This window comes from Chrysochloris asiatica, unplaced genomic scaffold (genome assembly GCF_000296735.1).
Source record: "Chrysochloris asiatica unplaced genomic scaffold, ChrAsi1.0 scaffold00013, whole genome shotgun sequence".
Classification (NCBI taxonomy): Eukaryota; Metazoa; Chordata; class Mammalia; order Afrosoricida; family Chrysochloridae; genus Chrysochloris; species Chrysochloris asiatica.
Window position 1 is genome coordinate 31,435,159 of NW_006408531.1, and position 21,909 is coordinate 31,457,067.

At 38.6% G+C, this 21,909-nt stretch overlaps 1 protein-coding gene across 1 annotated transcript in view; it reads right to left on the minus strand.

Annotated features, from left to right (window-relative positions):
• Positions 1–1,732: 1,732 nt before the first annotated feature.
• TPD52L1 (tumor protein D52-like 1) overlaps positions 1,733–21,909 on the minus strand; it is a 139,497-nt gene continuing 119,320 nt past the window's right edge. The window contains exons 4-7 of the mRNA XM_006834732.1: positions 19,785–19,886; positions 12,100–12,138; positions 7,972–8,032; positions 1,733–1,861 (exon numbers count right to left, since the gene is read on the minus strand). Coding sequence (XP_006834795.1) covers positions 1,733–1,861; positions 7,972–8,032; positions 12,100–12,138; positions 19,785–19,886 — 331 coding nt within the window. The remainder of the gene's footprint in view (positions 1,862–7,971; positions 8,033–12,099; positions 12,139–19,784; positions 19,887–21,909) is intronic.

Genomic DNA, 21,909 nt, shown 5'->3' on the forward strand with positions numbered 1-21,909 from the left:
ATGGTAAACAGGCTGGCATTGCTGAACTCATTGCTGCCTGCTTTTTTAATGCATTCTTCACATTCTTTAGATAAAGCATGATTCTACTACCCCACCAGGTATGTGGAGTCAACTCCTACCCAGGGTGACCCCGTGTGTCTCAGAGTAGAACTGCACTCCGTGTTTTCAATGGCTGATTTTTCTAAAGGTCTTTCTCCTAAGTAACCTCTGAGTGTACTCAAATCTCCAACCTCTCGGTTCTAGCCCTGCGAGTTCAACCCATAAGCTGGAAAACAAATTAAGAAGAATGTTAATACTCCTCCATGCAGGATTTCTTTGTTCACTGTGAATCAAGTTACAGCCCCATCCCCTTGGCTAAATTTCCTGGCCTCAAACATCATGTACTGAGCCAGACTGATTTTCAATTGTTGTCATTGCTAAGAGCTTGTTAAGTTGGTTCCAACCCTCTATTGGGTTTCCAAGGTGTGGCTGGTGGGTTTTAACCAGTAGACTTATGGTTATCAGTCCAGTGCTTGTCCTACAGTGGGAGTTATCCTACTCCATTAATTTAATTGGAGTCTTGGTGTGGCGCTGTAGGATCAACACTGGACCGAAAGTAGGTCCCAAGTCATAGTGACTCTGTAGGATTTCTGAGGAGTGGCTGGTGGGTTTGAACTGCTATCCCTGTAGTCCAGTGTTTTATCCTACAGCTCCACACTAGGTCTCCCAGAAACCCTATACATGGTTGTTAAGAGTCAGAACTGACTAGATGGCACATATCAACAACATTTAATAATATATATTTTTTAATTAACGTACATATATCAGTATACATTATGTAGACTTTTTAAAGTGTAATTTTTAATTAGTCCATATATTTCAAAAATTTATCTTGAGGTTGTATCTCTGTTACCCAATAATAAATGTATATTCCCATTTAGAAGGAGAAAAGGGAATTTTAAAAGTTACTACCTTCAGGAAATCTGGTTGCATGAATAAGCTTTTTTCACCTAATCAAGATTTGCAAACTGGTTAGGCTGGAGAACTCTGCTTCTCCCATTTTTCAGCTATCCTCCTTTTAGATATTCTTCACGGAGTTAATAACTAGATAGAATCCAGCCTAATGTAGCTGAGGTTACAATTACTTGTATATGAGTATTATCTTCTTTCATGTTCACCACATTAGCAGTAAAGGATTTTAAATAGCATCTGCAGAATTACTTTATGGTCATCAATAGCTTCTAAGACTGAAAGAAATCAAGAATTCAAAGTCTTATCATTAAAAGTAATTCTTTTAATTGTTTACGTAAATATTTGTAATTTGCTTAGGTAAAGGGGGAATCAACTAAAATAGTAAAATTTTAATGATCATCCATTGTTGGAAACTGTTATAAAGAGTTCCATACTGCTAATCTAACTATTCTGAAAGACTGTTCCCTCAGCCCTCATTGACACATGCATCATAAAAGAGTCAATGCAAAAACCAAAGCAAATAATTAATAGTGGCATGTTTGGAAAATGTACATTACATTACACAAAGACATGGGTTACAATTAAGGTGTCTGCTCAATTTAGGATATTCAATTAAAGACAAAATATGAACATTGAAAGTAGGTGGTCAGGGTATCAAAACACAAATACAAATGGAGGACATTTCATTCAAATGGCAAGGCCATTTGAATAACAATGACAAAGGACTTCTGGTCTTCATATCTGGATTTGTGGGGCAGTGGCAGCTGCAGCTGGGAGGAGCCTAGCCCTGCAGCTCCTCCTCTTCCGACCGGTGAGGGTCTCCAGCCGAGCTCTGGGCACTGGCGTGGGCAGTGGAACTGAGCACCTCTTCAAAACTGCCTCCACTGTGATTTGTCCCGCTTACTTTCGTCTAAAAAATGGACAAATACGAAGGACACAAAAGGATTATCAGTATTATCCTTTCATAAAGAGTGCAAAAATCTTCTTTACTTCAAACTCAGAAATATTCCCCCCTCTCCCATGGAGAAGAATGGGGAGACGTTGGTTTCCTTTAACAGAGTGCTGATCTGGGACAGGATTCCAAATTTTAATTTTGTATCAGAATTTTAGCTACACTGTCTCTTCCACATCTAGGTTAAGAACTTCAGCCCCTTCAAGAGCAAAACCAGATCTGTGGATTTATAAGGTCCCACTACCCTGAGAGAAGCGATTTAATAAAAAAAAGAACTGAAATTTCAATTTAACGTCCCCAATTTTATAAATACATCAATGTCACTAAGTGATTGAAATTTAGGCTTTCTGGGATAGGGTGCCAGCTATAAGCCAGAATCGTGTGAAAGCACTGTGTTTGGTTTCGCTTTATCTGGATTCCTTAAAGAGCCAAAAAGTAGCTCAACTGAATGTGCATTCTGTTTGGGTGGGCGCTGCTTTGAGAGGTGGTAGTGGAAATTTCACACCTTTCTCTGGAAGTGGCCTTTATATTAGCAATAGCCCTAACACACAGGCTCTAAGAAATTCCCTTTCTGTGTTCTTATGAAAAGCTTACAAGAAGAGAAAGCAGGATGAAATAAATTTAGAATATTAAGATATGAGTATTTTAAAAGATAGGAGTATTTTCAAAAATCCTTACTAGAAAGCCCTTCAAAAGAATCTGCAACAGTCCAAAATACTTAATGCAAGTGTTAGTAACAGTCACATTGCTTTCTTTAGTCATTAAAAATGTGGAAAACCACCTGGAGGAGCAGAAAGGTATAGAATAGGTAGATATGTTGTGATTGTCAAACTGGCATCTACACCTCAGTGTCACCCAAGTGATCACTGACAGGAACAGAAACAATAGCAGGAATCTGCCTGGCCTTCACTTTCAAAAAAAAAAAAATTAACCAGGGCTTAATGCAGTTCAAGCACAACAAAAACAAGTAAACCGGTTTCTCCAAGAGTCACTAAAATCCCTCCTTGCCTCTTTAATTTACTAAACTGAAATCTTCACTCTGCTCTATCTTTTACAGGAGTTGTCAGAAAATCTTTACTGTACAAAGCTAGGCGGCCACACAGTCTCGGCTGTAAATAATTAGAGTGTTGTTTTCTAATTTCACAGAATATTGCTATTGTTAGGTGCCGTCAAGTTGGTTCCAACTCACAGTACAATAGAATGAAACACCCCCTGCCCGGTCCTGTGTCATCCTCACAATCGTGGTTAAGCTTGAGCCCAATGCTGCTGTCACTGTGCCAAATCACCTCAATGGGGATCTTCCTCTTCTCAATGACTTCACCTAGCATGATGTCCTTCTCCAGGGACTGGTCCTTCCTGATAATATGTCTGAAGTATGAGACACTAGGGTGCGCCTGACCCAGGCCATTGTGTTTTCAATAGCCTCATATGGATGTGAAAGCTGGACAGTGAATAAGGAGGATCGTAGAAGAATTGATGCCTTTGAGTTGTGGTTTTGGAGGAGATTACTGAAAGTGCCATGGGCTGCCAAAAGAACCAATAGATCTGTTTTGGAAGAAGTGCAACCAGAGTGCTCCCTGGAGGCCAGGATGGCTAAGCTTCGTCTCTCCTACTTTGGACATATTGTCTGGAGGAAACAATCGTTGGAGAAGGATGTCATGCTGGGTAGGGTGGAGAGTCAGAGAAAAAGAGGAAGACCCCCAACGAGATGGATCAGCCAGGTGGCATCATTGATGGACTCAAGTGTGGCAGCGGTAGTGAGGTTGGCCCAGGATCGAACATTGTTTCGTTCTACTGTGCATGGGGTCGCTATGAGTCGGTTCCAACTCGATGGCACCTGACAACAACAAATGAGACACTAAGTCTCACCATTCTGGCTTCTAAGGAGCATTCTAGCTGTACTTCTTCCAGCAAAGGTTGGTTTATTCTAGCAGTCCATGGTACTTTCAATATTCTCCAACACCATAACTCAAAGGCATCGATTCTTCTAAAATCTTCTTGATTCACCGTCCAACTTTCACATGTATGTGAAGCTATTGAAAATACCATGGCTTGAGTCAGGAGCACCTTAGTCCTTAAACTGACATCTTTACACAAAACATTAGTTTCTTTTAAATTTTTTTCCAACAATTTAAAATTGTAAAAACCATTCTTAGCTTGTGGGCCATATAAAAATAGTCAACTACCTGAATTTGGCCCACAGGTAGTAGTAATTTGTTGATCTCTGGTTTAGAGCATTGATTTTTTCCTATCGCTGTATATTATCTTAGTAATGGGAATGAGGAAGTGTGCTGTGGGTTAATGTGCTGGACTGCAAAATCATTTGAACCACAAGGTCAGTGGTTGAAGCTTACCAGTCGCTCCTTGGAACCCTTATCCAGGGTTGCTATGGGTCGGAATTAACTTGACAGCATTGACAACAACGTTTATTTCCTTAGAGAAATAAGACTGCATCAATGCAACCTACTCAAACAGTCTCCATTTTCCTTTGATTCCTCTCCTTTCCCCCCACATAGATTCTCTTTTGCAATTGAAGTCACACAGTGTTGAACCAAACAAATACCAATTACTTCAGCACTCTTGTGAGCTTCTCTCTCACATCTTGTTTTTCTCCAGTAAAACCTATTTGAAATAAACAATCTGGAAAAGACGGAATAGAGAATGGAATAAAGGGGTTTCCTAGCTGTGTAAATTTAATGACTGCACACTGGAATACTTTAGGTGAAGACCTGCTTATGTAGACCCGTGGACTGAAACCATTCGTGCACCATTACAGCATAATTGGTTTTCAGGCAATAATTTTTTTGTTACTATGTTCTGAAAATTATCATTGTTCTTAATATAAAATTTCATTTGAAGTACTGAGTTGGGTTTCTTTATCTCTCATAATAAAGCAGTTTTCTGATTTAAATAAACAAGAAGGATAACATACCTTGCTTTTTATTATTATTTATTTAGGCCATATAATGTATTTATCAAAAAGTAGGTGGCCTAAAAACATGGCCTGCTTACATGGGTGCAAAATGGATGGCAGGGATGTATTCACAATGGTTTACTGGAACGTTTGTGATAACAAATGTGGATTCATGGGAGCTGGCTCTGGAGATCATGCTTTTTAAATCTGTTTTGGATGAAATAGAAATATGTTCATTGGTTGGATCGATGACACCATCTGAGATGTCATAAAACACTGCAAGGATCTAAGCAGAAAGGGCTAAGTTTTATGATCGGGATGAATTGGAAAGTTTTTTGTGAAAAATCAAACTACCTACAGAATTAAGTCTAAAGGAGAACCATCAACTGGATACAAGTGCTACTTGGTGTGTGACTGATTGTGTGAGAAGGTGGCAGGACGGGACCTCATGCCACAGCAGAGCACTGTTTCTAACAGGACACAAATATGTTGTAAAACCAAGCTGAACAACAGTATGTGTGATGAGAAAGAAACATTCAGACCTGAAGGAATTTCACTCATCTTTACTGATTCATGAACCAGTCCCACAGAAGAAAGCAGCCTTGGGATCCATAATTGAAGATACATAAAATATTAGAGATTTAGAACAAAATGCTCACAATGCAGAAACTAAATGACATAGAGCAGCATCAAACAGATCTATTATTTAGTTTGGGGTAAAACAAGGAATGAGACATTCATAATTATTGAGCAAATTGGAAGTTTTACTTAAAGCATCCTCCAGCACCTGGATGGGCAGAGAAAGAGAAGCAGGCATTGGCCATGTCTTTACAAGGTGAATGGGGTATGAGTCTTGTTAAACCCTTAGACAATCATGCACGCATAGAATTCACTTTCAGAAAGTCTAGCTATAGGCTAGCATCAGACCAGCTGAGTTACGCATGTCCAAAGAAGGGCATCCTGATGAGGTGGGGGAAGTGAGAGACTGAATGCAGATGGCACTCAAATCGTATGTGAGTTGTGAGCTTACCAGAATTTTGTAAAAGCAAATGAAAAGATGTCATTCTTTTGTTTCTTCATATCCCGTTCTTCTAAAGAAAACCTAAAAAGTATAACTTCTCCTATGTCAGAATTTATCTAACAAGTAAAAAATTCATCCCTCTTGGATTGTCTAAAGCTAAAGAGCAAAAGTTGAGAAATTGATACCTAGAATTTCTGAGTCTTTTGTTTTGATACTAAATATTTTAGCAAGAGAAATGTCTACAGCATTTTATATTCCTCTCTTTCAAAACTTTTCCTTACACTAGGGCAATTTAATGTCTCTTATAGGAGTCCTGGTGTGGTGCTGTGGGCTAATGCGTCAAACTAAAGTAGTTTGAACTGCAAGGTTGGTGGTTCAAGCTCACCAGTGGCTCCTTGGAAACCCTATACAGCGTCGCTATGGGTTGGAATCGACTCGACGGCACTTAACAACAACAACAAAAACATAGGAACACTGGGCTGCTAGCCTAAAAGTTGGCAGTTCAAACCCACCTGCTGCTCCTTGGAAACCCAATACAGGGTGTCTATGAGTTGGAACAGATTCAACAGCACTTAACAACAACAAACTGGTTTACACAAGAGAAAAATGTGGCCATCTGCTCCTGTAAAGCTTCACAGCCTTGGAAACCCTATGGAGCAGTTGGACTCTGTACTGCAAGATTGCTATGAGTCAGAATCAACTAGACAGAAATGTGGGGTTTTTATTTGTTTGGATTGGTTCATGTACATTCAATAAGTGATTCTGCTGACAAGCAGAAAAATGAACTACTAGAAACAGCAGGTTAATGAATAAAACTAATGAAAGCATGGCATACGCTGAACAATTATTTCATTCTTGGGCCTTAAACTCTTAATCTCAGGTCTAATAAAATAGAAGACTATGGGAAACACCTTGCTGTAAGGCAAAGACCCTCTGGATCAAAATCAGTAAGAACATCTAGGAAAGAATAACTTCTAGGAAAGAATGACATGCAACTTCATCTCAGGTCTAGCACATGGGAGAGAGTAATGCAGGGACAGAACATTCAGAAAGTGCTGAGTAGTCAGCATGTGTATATGCTGTTGATCTGGTTAAAGATCAACCATTTTCTTAATCATGCAGGATTTAACCAAGTCACTGTTTAGTAGTGGTAGTTTATGTACCATCGAGTCAGTTCTGACTCACAGCAACCCTGTACAGGGTTTTAGAGGCTATAAATCTACACAGGAGCAGAAAACCTCATCTGTCTCCCGTGGAATGGCTAGTAGATTCAAACTGCTGACCTTGAGGTTAGCAGCCTAATGAGTAGACCCATTAAGCTCCCAGATCTTCTTAGTCAATGTTTAGGAAATAGATAACTTTTTAAAAACTTATCTTAGCAGTGTCCATGACTTTTCCTGAGAATGTATTTTAAGCTAAGATACATTTTTTTTTCTCTTTTCTCCTGTGTAGACTAGTTTGCAATATCTATTCTCAACCAGTAAATACAGTATTTGTTAGCACCCAACAAATAAAAAGCATATTTTCAGCTTATACCTAGAGATCAGTATATTATTTACATAATTACAGAACAATGTATTTGGTGCGTTGACTAAAAGTTCCCTCAGTAATAATCATATTGTGCTCATTATGTGAATTTAGTAAACCATTTTAGGTTGCTGATGGTTTATGGGTGGCAGTTTAATATATCACACCAAGTTCATTTTTGCTGGTCCAAGGCCAAACTAGAGCAGCTTTGAGCTGTTAGTGAACTTTGCTCACACTCTAAATTCAGATTCACGTATCTTTTATTCTATCTACATTTCTCTCTCACATATCTACTTTTGGGAGACAATATTAAAAATTCTACAAGTAAAGATATCAAGAAATAATGAACATAAACCTCAGTTCTGTTTAATGAACAAGTTGCCCCTGATTGGATTATAAGGATGACCCTGTTAAGGATATCATAATACTGTTTAATATTGGTTTAATTTATAGATTTATACATAAGGGGAAGAGATTGACTTTGTGCAAATTGGCCTGCATGGATGCACAGAATCGTGGCTAGCACTGCCTTCAGAAGTAACCACAGCAATGACTAAGCTGCCCTGATACAACAGACTCCACCACACAGAATTCACTCGTCTGTACCTTAAGACTTGTGACAGTTGTCTCAACCCTCTCCTCAAATGATTTGAAAGTAGGAGAATTCCTAAAATAATAAAAGAAAAGAGGTCAACTCCGAACATCTAGCTGTCTTAGTAACCATGCTGTTCAGTATTCTGTTCCGATTTGTAAACGTCACATTGGCAGCAGAACTAGCTGTCAGTTTGCCACCCACACCAACTATGTTTTAATACATATTTCACTTCTGCTGGGTTAGGTCCAGAAACCATAACCTAAGTAAAATGCTCAGATACTCAACTATAGATTGAGTAATAGAACAATGACCACAAGTTGCATGAGGCCAATTCCAGTCCTTGTGACCTCATGTGTATCATTTTGCAATGATAAGACTGCAAAAATTCCATAATGCACTCCATATTATTTCTAATGAATTAGATAGATGAATGGTAGATAGCTTAATTTTTTGATAGCTCAAAATTTTAATTTACTAATTAACTATGTCTCTGGCACAACACTTCTTTTTCCAACTTTATTTTTTTGTAAGCAAGGAAAGTCTGTCTGAAGCATGTCATGTTTGAATTTTCTCACAGTAAGACTTAAAGTTATTTAATATTTCAGTGAGTGTGAAGCATGACAGAAGACGCTCAAGGAAAAGAATGTTTGTAAGATTTTTTGTCTTTTCCATGCCACAAAAAGTTGTCACTTTGTCAACTTTTATGAAGTTAGTGCTTCTATTATCTTAAATTTAAACACACCTATTACTTGCCTAAAGCCCTGATCACAAATGGCAGGATTAGCAGTGTTTTGATGTTTCACCTCAAAAAGGATGTATTTATTTGTTCTCTTACCAGATAGAACTTTCAGATAGCCTACCGGCATTTAATTTGTGACTCATTCATTGTGCTAAATAACCTGTGTATAATAATATCTTGTTGCTCTAAGAGTTAGATGCTTCATTTGGAGTCTAGTAGTTTTCTATATTGGAATTCCATGTGCCATTATGATTTAATGATAGCATTAACTTATCATTAAAAATATCACCAAAGTAAAGAAAACAGGAGCCAGACTAAAGTTTCTTGAAAATTCTATACATGTCAGTTTTCAGCAACAAGGGTTGCCATCAATTTAAAGTCAGATAATTCAACTAGATGTTCTTACTTCTCATCAACCACTTCTTGGTTGCTATGAGTTGGTACTGACTCGATGGCACCTAACAACAACATTTTCTCTTGGCTGCACACAAAGTAAAGTAAGAGAGATGGCCTAGGAAACATCTAAAGGAAAATGGCTATAAAACACAGGCTTCATTTTATGATATGGGATGAAGCCGGACTCTAATAATATCAGAAACAATAATCCACATGGTCAGAATTTCATTGCCATTCAAGCTGCATGAATTAACTATGGTGAGTTCAGCATCAGACGTTATGCATTACTCAAATGTGAGCCAAATTCCTGAGCAAACCTTTATAATGCTTCTATTTCATGGTGAGATATTAGTGAAAATAAACTTGAATGACTGAAAAATATTTTTCCCCACTATCTTTTCATTCCATTTTTCCATAAACTTTTTAAAGCATCCTTGTATGTGTGTGTGTGTATTTGTCATCTTACTTCCACTGCAATTTTTATTTCATCTGCTTATGTCATTATTATCAATTATACAGGACCATGATTATATGTTGGATGAGTAACATTATTTTTATGTTAATTTCTAGCAAGCTCATGGAGACTGTGTTTGCCTCATAAGTTACTAGACAGATTTTTAGTTCACAGAGAATAAGCAGGTTACTTTTGCAAGCCTTCTTTGAACACCCAGACTTAGAAACCCTGTCAATGAAAGAGCTCAGTGTCGCAGATTGCAGGACTCAATTTGGATTTTCCTTTAATAGGGAAGCAAGACTTTAAAGAATGAACCAAGCTATCTGGAATCTATACTCTGTATTTATTACCAATCTAAGGAAACCAAATACTGTGTTTAAGTTCCCAAATCAACAAATGAACCAAATAACCTCAGTACAGAAGAGATTTCATTAGACATAATTGAACAGATATTCCTTTAATTAAATTATAGTAGAGTACATGCTGGAGAACAAGGAGAAACAGTCTCATCAGATTTAATCATAGCATGGACAACTACAAACTTTAACACTGCAAATGACCCTAGAATGAATTTGGCTTCAGTGATCAAAAATTTAACCCTCTCTATAAGGAGCTCTGGTAGCGTAGTGGTTACGAATCGGGCTGCGAACCTTAAGGTCAGCGGTTCGAAACTACCAGCCGCTCCGCGGGAGAAAGATGAGGCTTTCTACTCCCGTAAAGATTTACACCCTCGGAAACCCTGTACAGGGTCGCTATGGGTCGGAACCGACTCGACGGCACTTAACAACAACAACAACATAATGAGTCCTAGACCCGACTCGATGGCACTTAACAACATAATGAGTCCTAAGGAGCTCTGGTAGCGTAGTGGTTACGAATCGGGCTGCGAACCTTAAGGTCAGCGGTTCGAAACTACCAGCCGCTCCGCGGGAGAAAGATGAGGCTTTCTACTCCCGTAAAGATTTACACCCTCGGAAACCCTGTACAGGGTCGCTATGGGTCGGAACCGACTCGACGGCACTTAACAACAACAACATAATGAGTCCTGGTGTGCTGTGAGGGTTAATGCGCCAGACTTCAAAAGCCGTTTGAACTGCAAGGTTTGCGGTTCAAGCTCACCAGCTGCTCCACAGAAACCCTATACAGGGTCACTATGGGTCGGAATCGACTTGACAGCACTTAACAACAACAAATAATGAGTCGTGGTGTGGTGCTATGTTAATACTCTGGACTGCAAAGTCGGTTTGAAGAGCAAGGTCGGTGGTTCAAGCTCACCAGTTGCTCCTTGGAAACCCTAGCTATACAGGGTCGAAACCGACTCAGTGACACTTAACACCAACGTAATGAATCTACTCCCAATATATAGAGCAGGTATAAGGGGTATAATCCTAATTGAAGTGGGTGAGGCTTCCAGAGACTTGATTTCTCCCACCACCCACAGTGGCCCAGGCAGCTCTAGAGCTGTGGGGAGCATTGTGGGAAGAGCAGTAAATCTGGTTCTAGTCTTTTGTTTTTCATTCATTTTATTTTTTTGTTATTGTTGTTGAGAATATACTCAGCAGAACAATTCACCATCTAATTCAGTGGCACTGGTTATACTCGTGAGGTTCTGCCGCCATTCTCACCCTCCTTTTGCAGACTGTCCCTCCTCCATCAGCATGAACTCACTGCTGTCTAAGTTTCCTAGCTAATAATTCAAGTTGCTCTCGTCAATTTCATTCCCTATAGGTAGTTCTTCAAAGACCACATTGTTCCAGGCTGAAGGTCTTTACTAGTTAAGCTACACTATTGTTTGGTTTTTAGAAGATTTCAGGCAGTATTTTTGGTGTAAGGTTTAATGTTTAAAAGGCAATAGTTTTGGGGGTTCATCCAGCCTTCCTGGCTCCAGAAAGCATGGATTTTGTAGTCCTGTTTTGCATTTTCTCCTTTTTAATCAGGTTTCTTCCATAGAATTTTTGATCAAAATGTTTGTGAATTCTAGCCCTTTATTTTAAGTACGATGAAACTCATATGACTGAGTGACTTTCTCAAGGCTACAAAGCTAATTCTTGAAAGAACTGAGCTACCACCTGTGTCCCTACATCTCAATCTCACATTCATTCCTGTGTATTCTATCACTATTAATTTGACTTGATCTGATTCTATCACAAAGCCATGCAAAAGTGAAGGACTGCACTTAGCTAGAAGAGCCTCCTGTATAAACTTTCACTGGCCACTTCCTTTAATGACATTGTTTATGCCTCTGTAACACCATATGAGGTAGACTTCATTTCCCCAGAGGAGATTAGGATAGATAGGTAATTTGTTTTACTTCACAAAGCAGACACTGTCTATTGAAAAGCCCAAGTCCATTACACCATATGTCTACAGAATTGTCAGCTTTGTTCCTCAAGACCACTGGATAGGAGAATGAGACAATTCATGGAACTTCACAGTAATTTCTTTTTGTAAAATGGAAAAAACAAAACACTACAAAGTAAATGCCAATAAAGTAACCACATTACACACATTTTTCAATAGTATTATATAAAAATAATTTACACACATTACCTCATAGCAGGCATACTTATAGAATGACGAATGGAGTAGCTTCAAGGCAAAAGCAGATTAGAAGGGTGGAGGGAAAGAAAGAAAAAGAGAAAACAGCTTAATATAAGTATATGAAATAATGTCCTCTTCACAGAACTAAAACAGCAATGCGAATGTCTTGACTATGCTCTGCCCATTCTTCCAATAGATTTGTTTATCTGGGGTATTATGGGTCCGCTATCAGTTTCTGGTAGGATCAAAAGTGGACTGCAAACCACAAGGTCAGCAGTTCAAACCCACCAGTTGCTCCTCAGAAACCCTATACAGGGTCGCTATGAGTTGGCACTGAATTCACAACACTTAACAACAACAACAATCAGTTTCTGGTTTGGTGCTACAGGTTAACACACTGGAATGCAATGTCAGTTTGAACCACAAAGTCAACAGTTCAAACTCACCAGCTGCTCCTCGGAAACCCTATACAGACAGGGTTGCTATAAGTCGAACTGACTCGACGACACTTAACAACAACTACAACAGTTTCCAAGAAGTCCTGGTGCTGTAGGTAAGCACAGGACTACTATGGCACAGTAGCATAAGCTCCTAAGAAACCCTGTACAGGGTCACTATGAGTTGGAATAGAGTTGATGGCACTTAACAGCAACATCAGTTTCTAAAGGAGTCCTGTGGTATAGTGAGTTAAGTGTTGGACTGCTATCCTCAAGGTCCATAGTTCAAACCTATCAGTTGCTCTACAGGAGAAAGATAAGGGCATCTGTTCTCATAAAGATTTATCATCTTTAAAAACTCGGAGGAGCAGTTCTACTCTGTCCTATAATTAGATCAATGGGTTTGTTTCGGGTTTGATCAGCTCCCAAGAACAGTTACTCCAAGGTTGAGTACTCCTTGTAGGTTCCCTAAACCAGGATATCTGAGCAGAATGTGTCATTTCTCCCAGTTCAGCCCAGTAATCTATATCCATCCCCATATGTCCAGCCAAGGACTTCTTATCCTTTTCCTGCTGAAGGAGACAGTGAGGGATGGGGCAGATAGAAGCTAATATCCCATTGTAGAAACACTGTCCAGAGGACTATACATAGTTAATGTAAGACATTCAAGATATCCCATTGTAGAAACACTGTCCAGAGGACTTTACATAGTTAATGTAAGACATTCAAGTATTCATATGACAGGCAAAGGATTCACACAGTCCAACATGAGAAAAAGAACTCAGCATCCATTCTGGTTTCTCAAAAACATCGAATACAAATATAAATAAATCTTTCTGAGAATCCTGAGGACACATCTTTCTCATTCTATATATTAGCCCCATTCTTCCCTTGGATTGCCTCCTCTCTTCTATGTGAATTCCACTCAGAAATCAGGCTGGAGGGAGGAAGGAAGGAAAACAAGGTGCAGTTTTCTTGGATAGTACTCCTCTATCACACTTTTCAACACAGTCCAGATGCCAACCAATCAGAGGCCAAAGTCATCACCCTTTCCTGACACTATTCACTAAGGTAATTAGTGTGAGCAACACTTCACTAGTACACAAAGAGAAAAGAACAAAGAAACTTTGTTCTTATCCAGGGCAAACTTACGATCTTATCCAGGTACTGTTTAGAAATTATAGGTAAAATGTTTCCTCAGAAATCACATGGAAAACAAGTATTACTAAAAGAAATGTGTCCATCTCGTTTTACATATATATCTTGGAAAAATTTAGGTAAAAAATATATCATAAAATTCCAGCTAAAAGAAAGCTACAGTAGAGGCTTGGAGCTGATCACTGCATGCTTATTAACATATGTGCTTGTCCAGTAAGCTTTCTCCCCTTCACCTTCAGAAGGCACAGAAAGTAGGTGACATGCTCACATTAATAACAGTTACAAGAAATTCAGACTAATATGGCCATCTAGAAACATAGAATTTTCTGTTTCTCAACTTTACTTTCTATAAATCAGATAAAAATACTCAATTCTCAATTTCTACTTTCTTTCCTTCCCCTTGTCCCCGCTCCCCCTTCTTTCAATTCTAAGTGTAGATAAATCAAAGACCTCTGCTGGTGTGGAAAGAAATCATGTAGAAAGAGAGATTCCTAAAAGATGGCTCAGCGAGTCAAATTGGTGTCAAATCAAAATGAAAAAAATTATGTGCCTAAAAAAATTTCAAAGCAGCCGTGGTGGTGCAATGGTTATCTAAATGGTTGGCGGTTCGAACCCAATCAGCAGCTCCTCAGCAGAAAGACTTGGTGATTTTCTTCCATAAAGATTGTTGTTAGGTGTCCTAGAGTTGATTCTCAATTCATAACAGCTCATGTGATAGAGAAGATCTGCCCCAAAGGGTGTTCAGGGCTGTAATCTTAATGAGAGCACATCACACTGGAAGGGTTCAAAGCACCTATTTCAGTCAGCAACTGAGCACTTAACCATTGTGCCACCAGAGCTCCCATAAATTGACTTGAGGGCATCTAACAGCAACAACAAATACATGTAAATGTATTGACTGCTCTACAATGTGTATCAGAGTCCTGGTGTGGCATTGTAGGAGAAGCACTAAGTACTAACCACATGTAGTTCAAACCCACCATCCACCCCTCAGAACCCCTATACAGCGCCGCTGTGAGTCAGAACCAATTCAATGGCACCTAACAACAACCATCTGTATCTTTCAGGTCATTTAACTCGCTGAAAAAAATGGAGCTGCCTTTGTTGCTGATGCACAGTATGAAAGGAACAGAGGGACCCCGGGGAGCAGCGAGGCAGCTAACCAATTCCCACATGTGGCCAATGCTTACCCAATAGAGTGAGATCTGCAGCACAGGAGAGAAGAGCAGGAGAGAGTTAGCATAATAGGATGCAAAGACATGAACACACTACCTTTGTTGTCCCCCCTTTCAAGGGCTCTAAGGACCCTGGTAGTATAGTATGTTACACAGTGGGCTGCTAAACGCAGGGTTAGCAGTTCAAATTCATCAACCACGCCTCAGGAGAGAGATGAGACTTTCTGCTTCCATAAAGATTTACAGTCTCGGAAAGTCTATACACGTTGATTCACAGAATTGGCTCAGCAGCGACTGGCTTTTACTGTTCCTATAGGTGCTGTGGGTTAATGCACTGGACTGCAAAGTGGGCTTGTTCAACCTCACCAGTCACTCCTTGGAGACCCTATACAGGGTCTCTATGGGTCAGAATTGACTCGAAAACATTTAACACAACACAACAACAACAGCAATAGACATATAGGACTCCTGGTATGATGCTGTAGGATCAGCACTGGACTGCGAACCACAAGGTCGGCAATTCAAATCCTTGGAAACCCTATACAGGGTCGGTATGAGTTGGAACTGACTCAACAGTACTTAATATAACAACAATAGATGTATACAGAAGGCTGAACTTGCCTTAAAAACTATATGCCTCCTCCAAACATCTCATCCCCACTAGAATCACAGTTTGAAGAGATTTACTTCGAAGTCCCAAGAAAATGCCATATTATTGTAAAAATGAGTCAACAGCTTGCATTTCTCCTGAATACTTTCATAAATGTGACTTGACCTGAACTTCACCGGACACTGTAGTTAGTAGGCAGGTATGAACTTTATACCTTATAGACCAAAACAAGACTGCACAAGTCCATGTGCTAGGCCAAGGAAACTTCACTAGTCATCAGGTAAAACTGAGACTATTAACTCTGGAAATACAACAACTTTTTATAAAACATAAAAAGTAAATTCTAACATAGTGCTTTTTCTTCAGTTAATAAAAGGTCCAAATCTAGGTTTTCAAAATCTGTGTATTAATTTGGAATTGTTTTAAATAAAAATTTCTTCCCCAGTAGCTGAATTTTTTTGGGAATCTTTGTGATCAAGTTCAGAAGCCTGTTCCCAGAATGCATAAAATAAATGTATAGTACAACTAATAAAAATGTAAAATAATAAAAAACAGAAAGATATTTAAAAGAAAATGTCTGTGGTACAATTTCAAACCATCTCCAGTATCATTTTGAAAACTGGTATCTACATTTGGACCAAAACAAATAATTTACTAAGCTTTATTCAATTAAATGTAAGCAATTTTAAATTCTAACAAAGCTTAAAACTAATAGCTCTTTGCAAATCTGTTGCTTTCGCAAAGCAGTACCTCAGATTAGATGTTATAGTTCAAGACAAATACAGCTCTGTAAATTTCCAACTCTACAGTAGCTACCATGCTCTGCAGGATAAGCAAATCGCTGGTTGGAGCCCACAGTTACTTCTCAGGGGAAATATGAGGCGTTCTGCTTCTGCAAAGATTCACAGTCTCGGAAACCCTATCCAGGGTCTCTATAAATTGGAACAGATTCAACAGCACTCAGGATTGCATTTGAGTGATTAAAATATAAGCTATATCTTCCAATATTTTTAGCAACAGTTTATAATTGAAGTGTTGTATCTATCCTCTTTATAGAAAAATATTTACTGACATTTTTAGAACTCCAAAGAAGTAGATTCTCCATTAGCCTAAAAAAAAGTCACACTGAACCAGGAGGTAAACCAGTCAACACAACTTGGATATGAAACTTATTCAAGTATATGAACATGAATGTACCAAGCATTATGTCCTTCTCCAGGGATTGGGCCCTCCTGATAACATTTCCAAAGTTGTTGTTGTTGTTAGGTGCCATCGAGTCAGTACCGACTCATAGCGACCTTAGGCACAGCAGAATGAAACACTGCCTGATCCTGGGCCAACCTCAATACTGTTGCCACGCTTGAGTCCATCGATGTTGCCACTTGGCCAATCCATATCATTGGGGTCTTCTTCTTTTTCTCTGACCCTCCACCTTACCAAACATGATATCCTTCTCCAGCAACTGGTCCCTCCTGACAATATGTATGAGAGACGAAGTTTGGCCATCCTGGCCTCCAAGGAGCACTCTGGCTGCACTTCTTCCAAAACGGATCTATTGGTTCTTTTGGCAGCCCATGGCACTTTCAATATTCTCCTCCAACACCAAAACTCAAAAGCATCAATTCTTCTACGGTCTTCCTTATTCACTGTCCAAAGTAGGAGAGACAAAATCTGGACATCTTGGCTTCTAAAGAGCCTTCTGTTTATATTTATTCCAACACAGATTTGTGTGTTCTTCTGGCAGTCCAAGGTAGTTTTAATATTCTTTCGAGCACCATAACTCAAATGCATCTTCTATAGTCTTCCTTATTTATTGTCCAATTTTCAGCTGCGTATGAGACTATTGAAAATATCATGGCTTGGGTCAGACACACCCTTGTCCTCAAAGCGATATCTGCGCTCTTGAACACTCACTTAAAGAGGTCTTGTGCAGCAGATTTGCCCAATGCAATACGTTATTTGATTTCTTGATTGCTGCTTCTATGACTGGTGGTGGTGGATCCAAACAAAATGAAGTCTTTGACAACTTCATTCTTTTCTCCATTTATCATAATGTTATTTATTGATCCAGTTGTGAGAATTTTGTTGTCTTTTCATTGAAGTGCAAGCCATACTGAAGGCTGCACTCTTTGATCTTTATCTAAATATTTTAAGTCCTCGTCATTTCCAGCAAGCAAGATTATATCATCTGTATATCACATGTTGCTAATGAGACTTCCTTAAATCCTAATGCCATGTTCTTCTTCATATAATTCAGCTTCTCAGATTATTTACTAAATTTACAGATTGAATAAATATCGTGAAAGGACACAGCTATGAAACACAACTTTCCTGATTTTAAAACATTCAGTTTCCCCTTGTTTTGTTAAAATGACTGCCTCTTGGTCAGGTTCCCCATGAGCACAATTAAGTATTTTGGAGTAACCAATCTTTACAATGTTTTCCATAGTTTATCATGACCCACAGAGTAGAAAGTCTTTCATAGTCATTAAAGCACTATTAAACATCTTTATGGTATTCTGTGCATCAGCACATTTTGTTCCATATCCTCTTCTGAATCTAGCTTGAATTTCTAGTAATTCCTTGTCAATGTACCATCTTCAGCAAAATTTTACTTGCATGTGATATTGATGATATTGTTAAATTATTTCTGCATTCTGTTTAGTTACCTCTCTTTGGAATCAGCACAAATATGGATCTCTTCCAATGGGTTGGCAAAGTAGCTGTCTTTCAAATTTCTTGGCATAGATGTGTGAATGCCTTCAATGCTTACTCAGTTGGTTGAAAGACTTCAGTTTGTATAGCACTAATTCCTGGAGCCTTGTTTTTCACAAATGCCTTTAATGCAGCTTAAACTTCTTTCAGTACCTGGCTTCTTTATCATATGCTACCTATTGCCATGATGGAACATCAACCATTTCTTTTTTGTACACTGACTCTTTGTAAACCATCATCTTTTGATGCTTTCTTTTCCAGTCAATATTTTGCCCATAGAATCCTTCAATATTGCATGTTGAGGCTTAAAAATTTTCTTCAGTTCTTTTAGTTTTAGAAATGCTGAACTTGTTCTTCTCTTTTGGTCTTCTAACTCCAGGTTTTTGTTCTATTTCATTATAATACTTGTCTTTGTCTTCTTGAGCTGCCCTTTGAAATATTCTGTTCAGTTCTTTTATGTCCACATTTCTTCCACTCACTTTAGCTTTTCTGAGCTCAAAAACAAGTTTCAGAGTCTCTTCTGACATCCGTTTTGGTCTTTTAATGACTTAGAGATTTCTTCCTGTAAGACGCTGTTGATGTCATTCCACAACTCTTCTGGTCTTCAGTCATTAGTGTCTAATGCATCAAATCTGTTCTTGGGATGGTCTCTAAATTCAGGTGGAATATGTTCAAGGTCATATTCTGTCTCCCATAGACTTGTTTTAATTTTCTTCAGCCCCAGCTGATACTTGCATATGAGCAAATGATGGTCCACAGTTTGCCCCTGGCCTTGTTTTGGCTAATGATATTAAGCTTTTCCACTGTCTCTTTTCACAGATGTAGTCAAAGTGATTCCTGTGTAGTCCATCTTTTATCTTGTTTTTAAAAGATATTTACAATGAATATACCATTGTTGTTATTAAATGCCATCGAGTTAGTTCTGACTCATAAGGGCTCTATATAGGGTATTCCAGGAAAGGCTGGGGGTGGGGGGTGGGGGGGTGTTTAAATTGCTGACTTAGCAGTTAACAGTCCAGTGCTTATCCTACAGCACCACACCAGAACTCCACGGATGACCCTGCTAGTGGTATTTCAAATATCGATGGCATAGCTTCCAGCATCATATCAACATGTAAGCCACCACAGTATGACAAACTGACAGAAAGATGAGGATTTCTCCAGCAAAGATTTTCAGCCTAGGAAAGTATCAGGATTGCTGTGAATCAGAACCAAGCATATTCCACTCAACGCATATTTTAAATTGTTATTTAAATGACATTAGTTAAGCTTCAGCATCTACTGTATCCTTGGAAATCTCCCATTTCTAGTAGTTTAAGGGATAGGGTAATGCACTCTATAGTTTTTATTTCTATGAGGTTGGATCCTTTGAAAGTGGCATCATAGGGATCAGGACTATTTTTGAGTTTTAGGCAGAAAATACCCCAATATGCAAAATATATCTCAGTCATCATAGTAGATATCTGAAACTCAGTCATCATAGTAGATATCTGAAACTTTAATCCTTTAAAATAAATTAAGAATGAAAGGAAAGAGTAAGCTTCCCTTTTTCAGAAAGTCAAGACTATATATGGTCTCCAGGGCTTTTTCTCACAGTACCTCATGTCTCCAAATTTCTTGCTGATGGCTGTCCCAACATTGCTGAACGCTGCTGTTGCCTTCTGCCCTGCATGACTCAGGGTTTCATGTGTTTTCTTGTAACTGGAAGTAAAGACAGCCAAGAGTAAGTACCACAGTTCCAATATAATGGACTTGTATCAAACATTTATCCTCCTTCTCCCTACCTACTGTGAAAATGGTCTTTCCTAAAATGATTTAGGGAAAAGATGGTCCTTACAAGGGAATGTTCCTAACTGTTATTTGGTAATCATGAATTGGACTGCTGTTGATTATAAGGTAAATCCGACCATTAACCTGAATTCAGAAAGAATATACTCATACAAATGCATAAAAGAATGTACACACTTTTAGTTATGCATCGGGACTGCTCAGAGAGTTAAGAATTATTTTTGAAGTATATTGACTCTATTAAGAGATGTTTGCTCTAAGGAAAACCAGGTCACAGAGAAATTGGAAACTATAGGCTTCAAAGAGAAATTTAAATTTTTATTGGTTAGCTAACTTATATAACTTTAACCATAAAAGCCAGAAATATAGTTATTAAACTTATTTTTCTACTATTTATAGCTGGTAATAGCAAAGGCACATTATATGACGTCAACACAGCAACTTTCCTCAGAAACAATTTTCAGAACACAATACTGCAACTGTTTGCTGATAAGCCTATGTTTCCACTAGATTGTGACTTCTTGAAAGTACAGAAACCATTCCTCATTGTTTCCCCAGCAGCCAGCAGATTTAGAGGAACTAAATAAATATTGGATACATGAATGAAGAACACTGAAGAGGATGCTCCCCTGTGGCTCTGAACTGTTGATTGACAGAGAAGTATGATGGCAGAAGCAAACCAAATTGCAGAGATAGAATGGATCGAACTTGACAACCAATTATAAGCAACAAATAAGAATATAATGAAAAGGTTGTCCTGAGGTTTGGCACAAAAATGATAGGAAGGACAGTGGCTTCATCCATGGGACTGAGAACTTTCTAAGAGTGAGTTACTAAAATGGGGAGCAAAAGGCACATGAGTTAAGGAAATAAAAAGAAATCAGCAAAAAAGTACTTAAAAACCAAATCAAACCTGTTGCAATCGAGTCAGTTCCAATTCGTGGTGATGTCATGCACTGTAGAGTAGAACTGTTCCATAGCGTTTCCTTGGATAGAGATATTATGGAAGGAGTCTGCCAGACTTTGCTTCCATGGCAGTCCTGGGTGGGTTTGAACCACCGATCATGAGGCTAGTGTTGTTGTTAAGTGCTATCAAGTTCATTCTGACTTGTAGTGACTATGTATAGGGTTTCTGAGGAGCAGCTGGTGGGCTTGATCCACTGACCTTGATTAACAGTCCAGTGTTTATCCTACTATGCCACTAGTAGCTGATTACAAACTGCTTACACTACCCAGGAACTTAGTTCCTCCAACGCTACCAGAATATCCTACAGCAATTGTAGGCATATGGTACTTTTAAGACCATTTAATATAATATGACCACAGGGTCAGAAGTTCAAACTCACCAGCGCTCCTCAGAAACCCTGTATAGGGTCGCTACGCATAGGAACTGACTTGAGAGCATTTAACAACAACGGTGCATTAAGAAAAAAATAACAAAGATCACATTTTAAAGCATGTCACTAAAGTCTAATATTACATTTAGGTCTGGAGGATTTGTGGGAATTGGAAATTGGAAAGAGGGGCAGAGAAATAAAGGAATTTCATAGATCTTATTTCATATGATGTTTTGCTGTTGTTAAGTGTCATAGCAGTCCCGTGTAGGCTTTCCAAGGAGCTGCTGGTGAGTTCTAATCACCAGCCTTGTAGTTCAAACTGACCTTGCAGTCCAATGCTTATCCTACAGCACCACACCAGAACACCTATAGTCTCTTTTTCATTTTTTTGTTAACAAGATGGAATAATTAGTCTTAAATAATATCAGCAGCGTATGTTATTTATTTATACAATCTCTGTTTTCCAATAAGTGTAAAAATCATACATCTTTTAACAGTTCTTGTGTATGCTACACTACTGTGAATTTGGGGTTACTAGGTGATTAAAAATAAAATCCTTACCAATTGGATTTATAATTTAAGACTATATATGAATATAT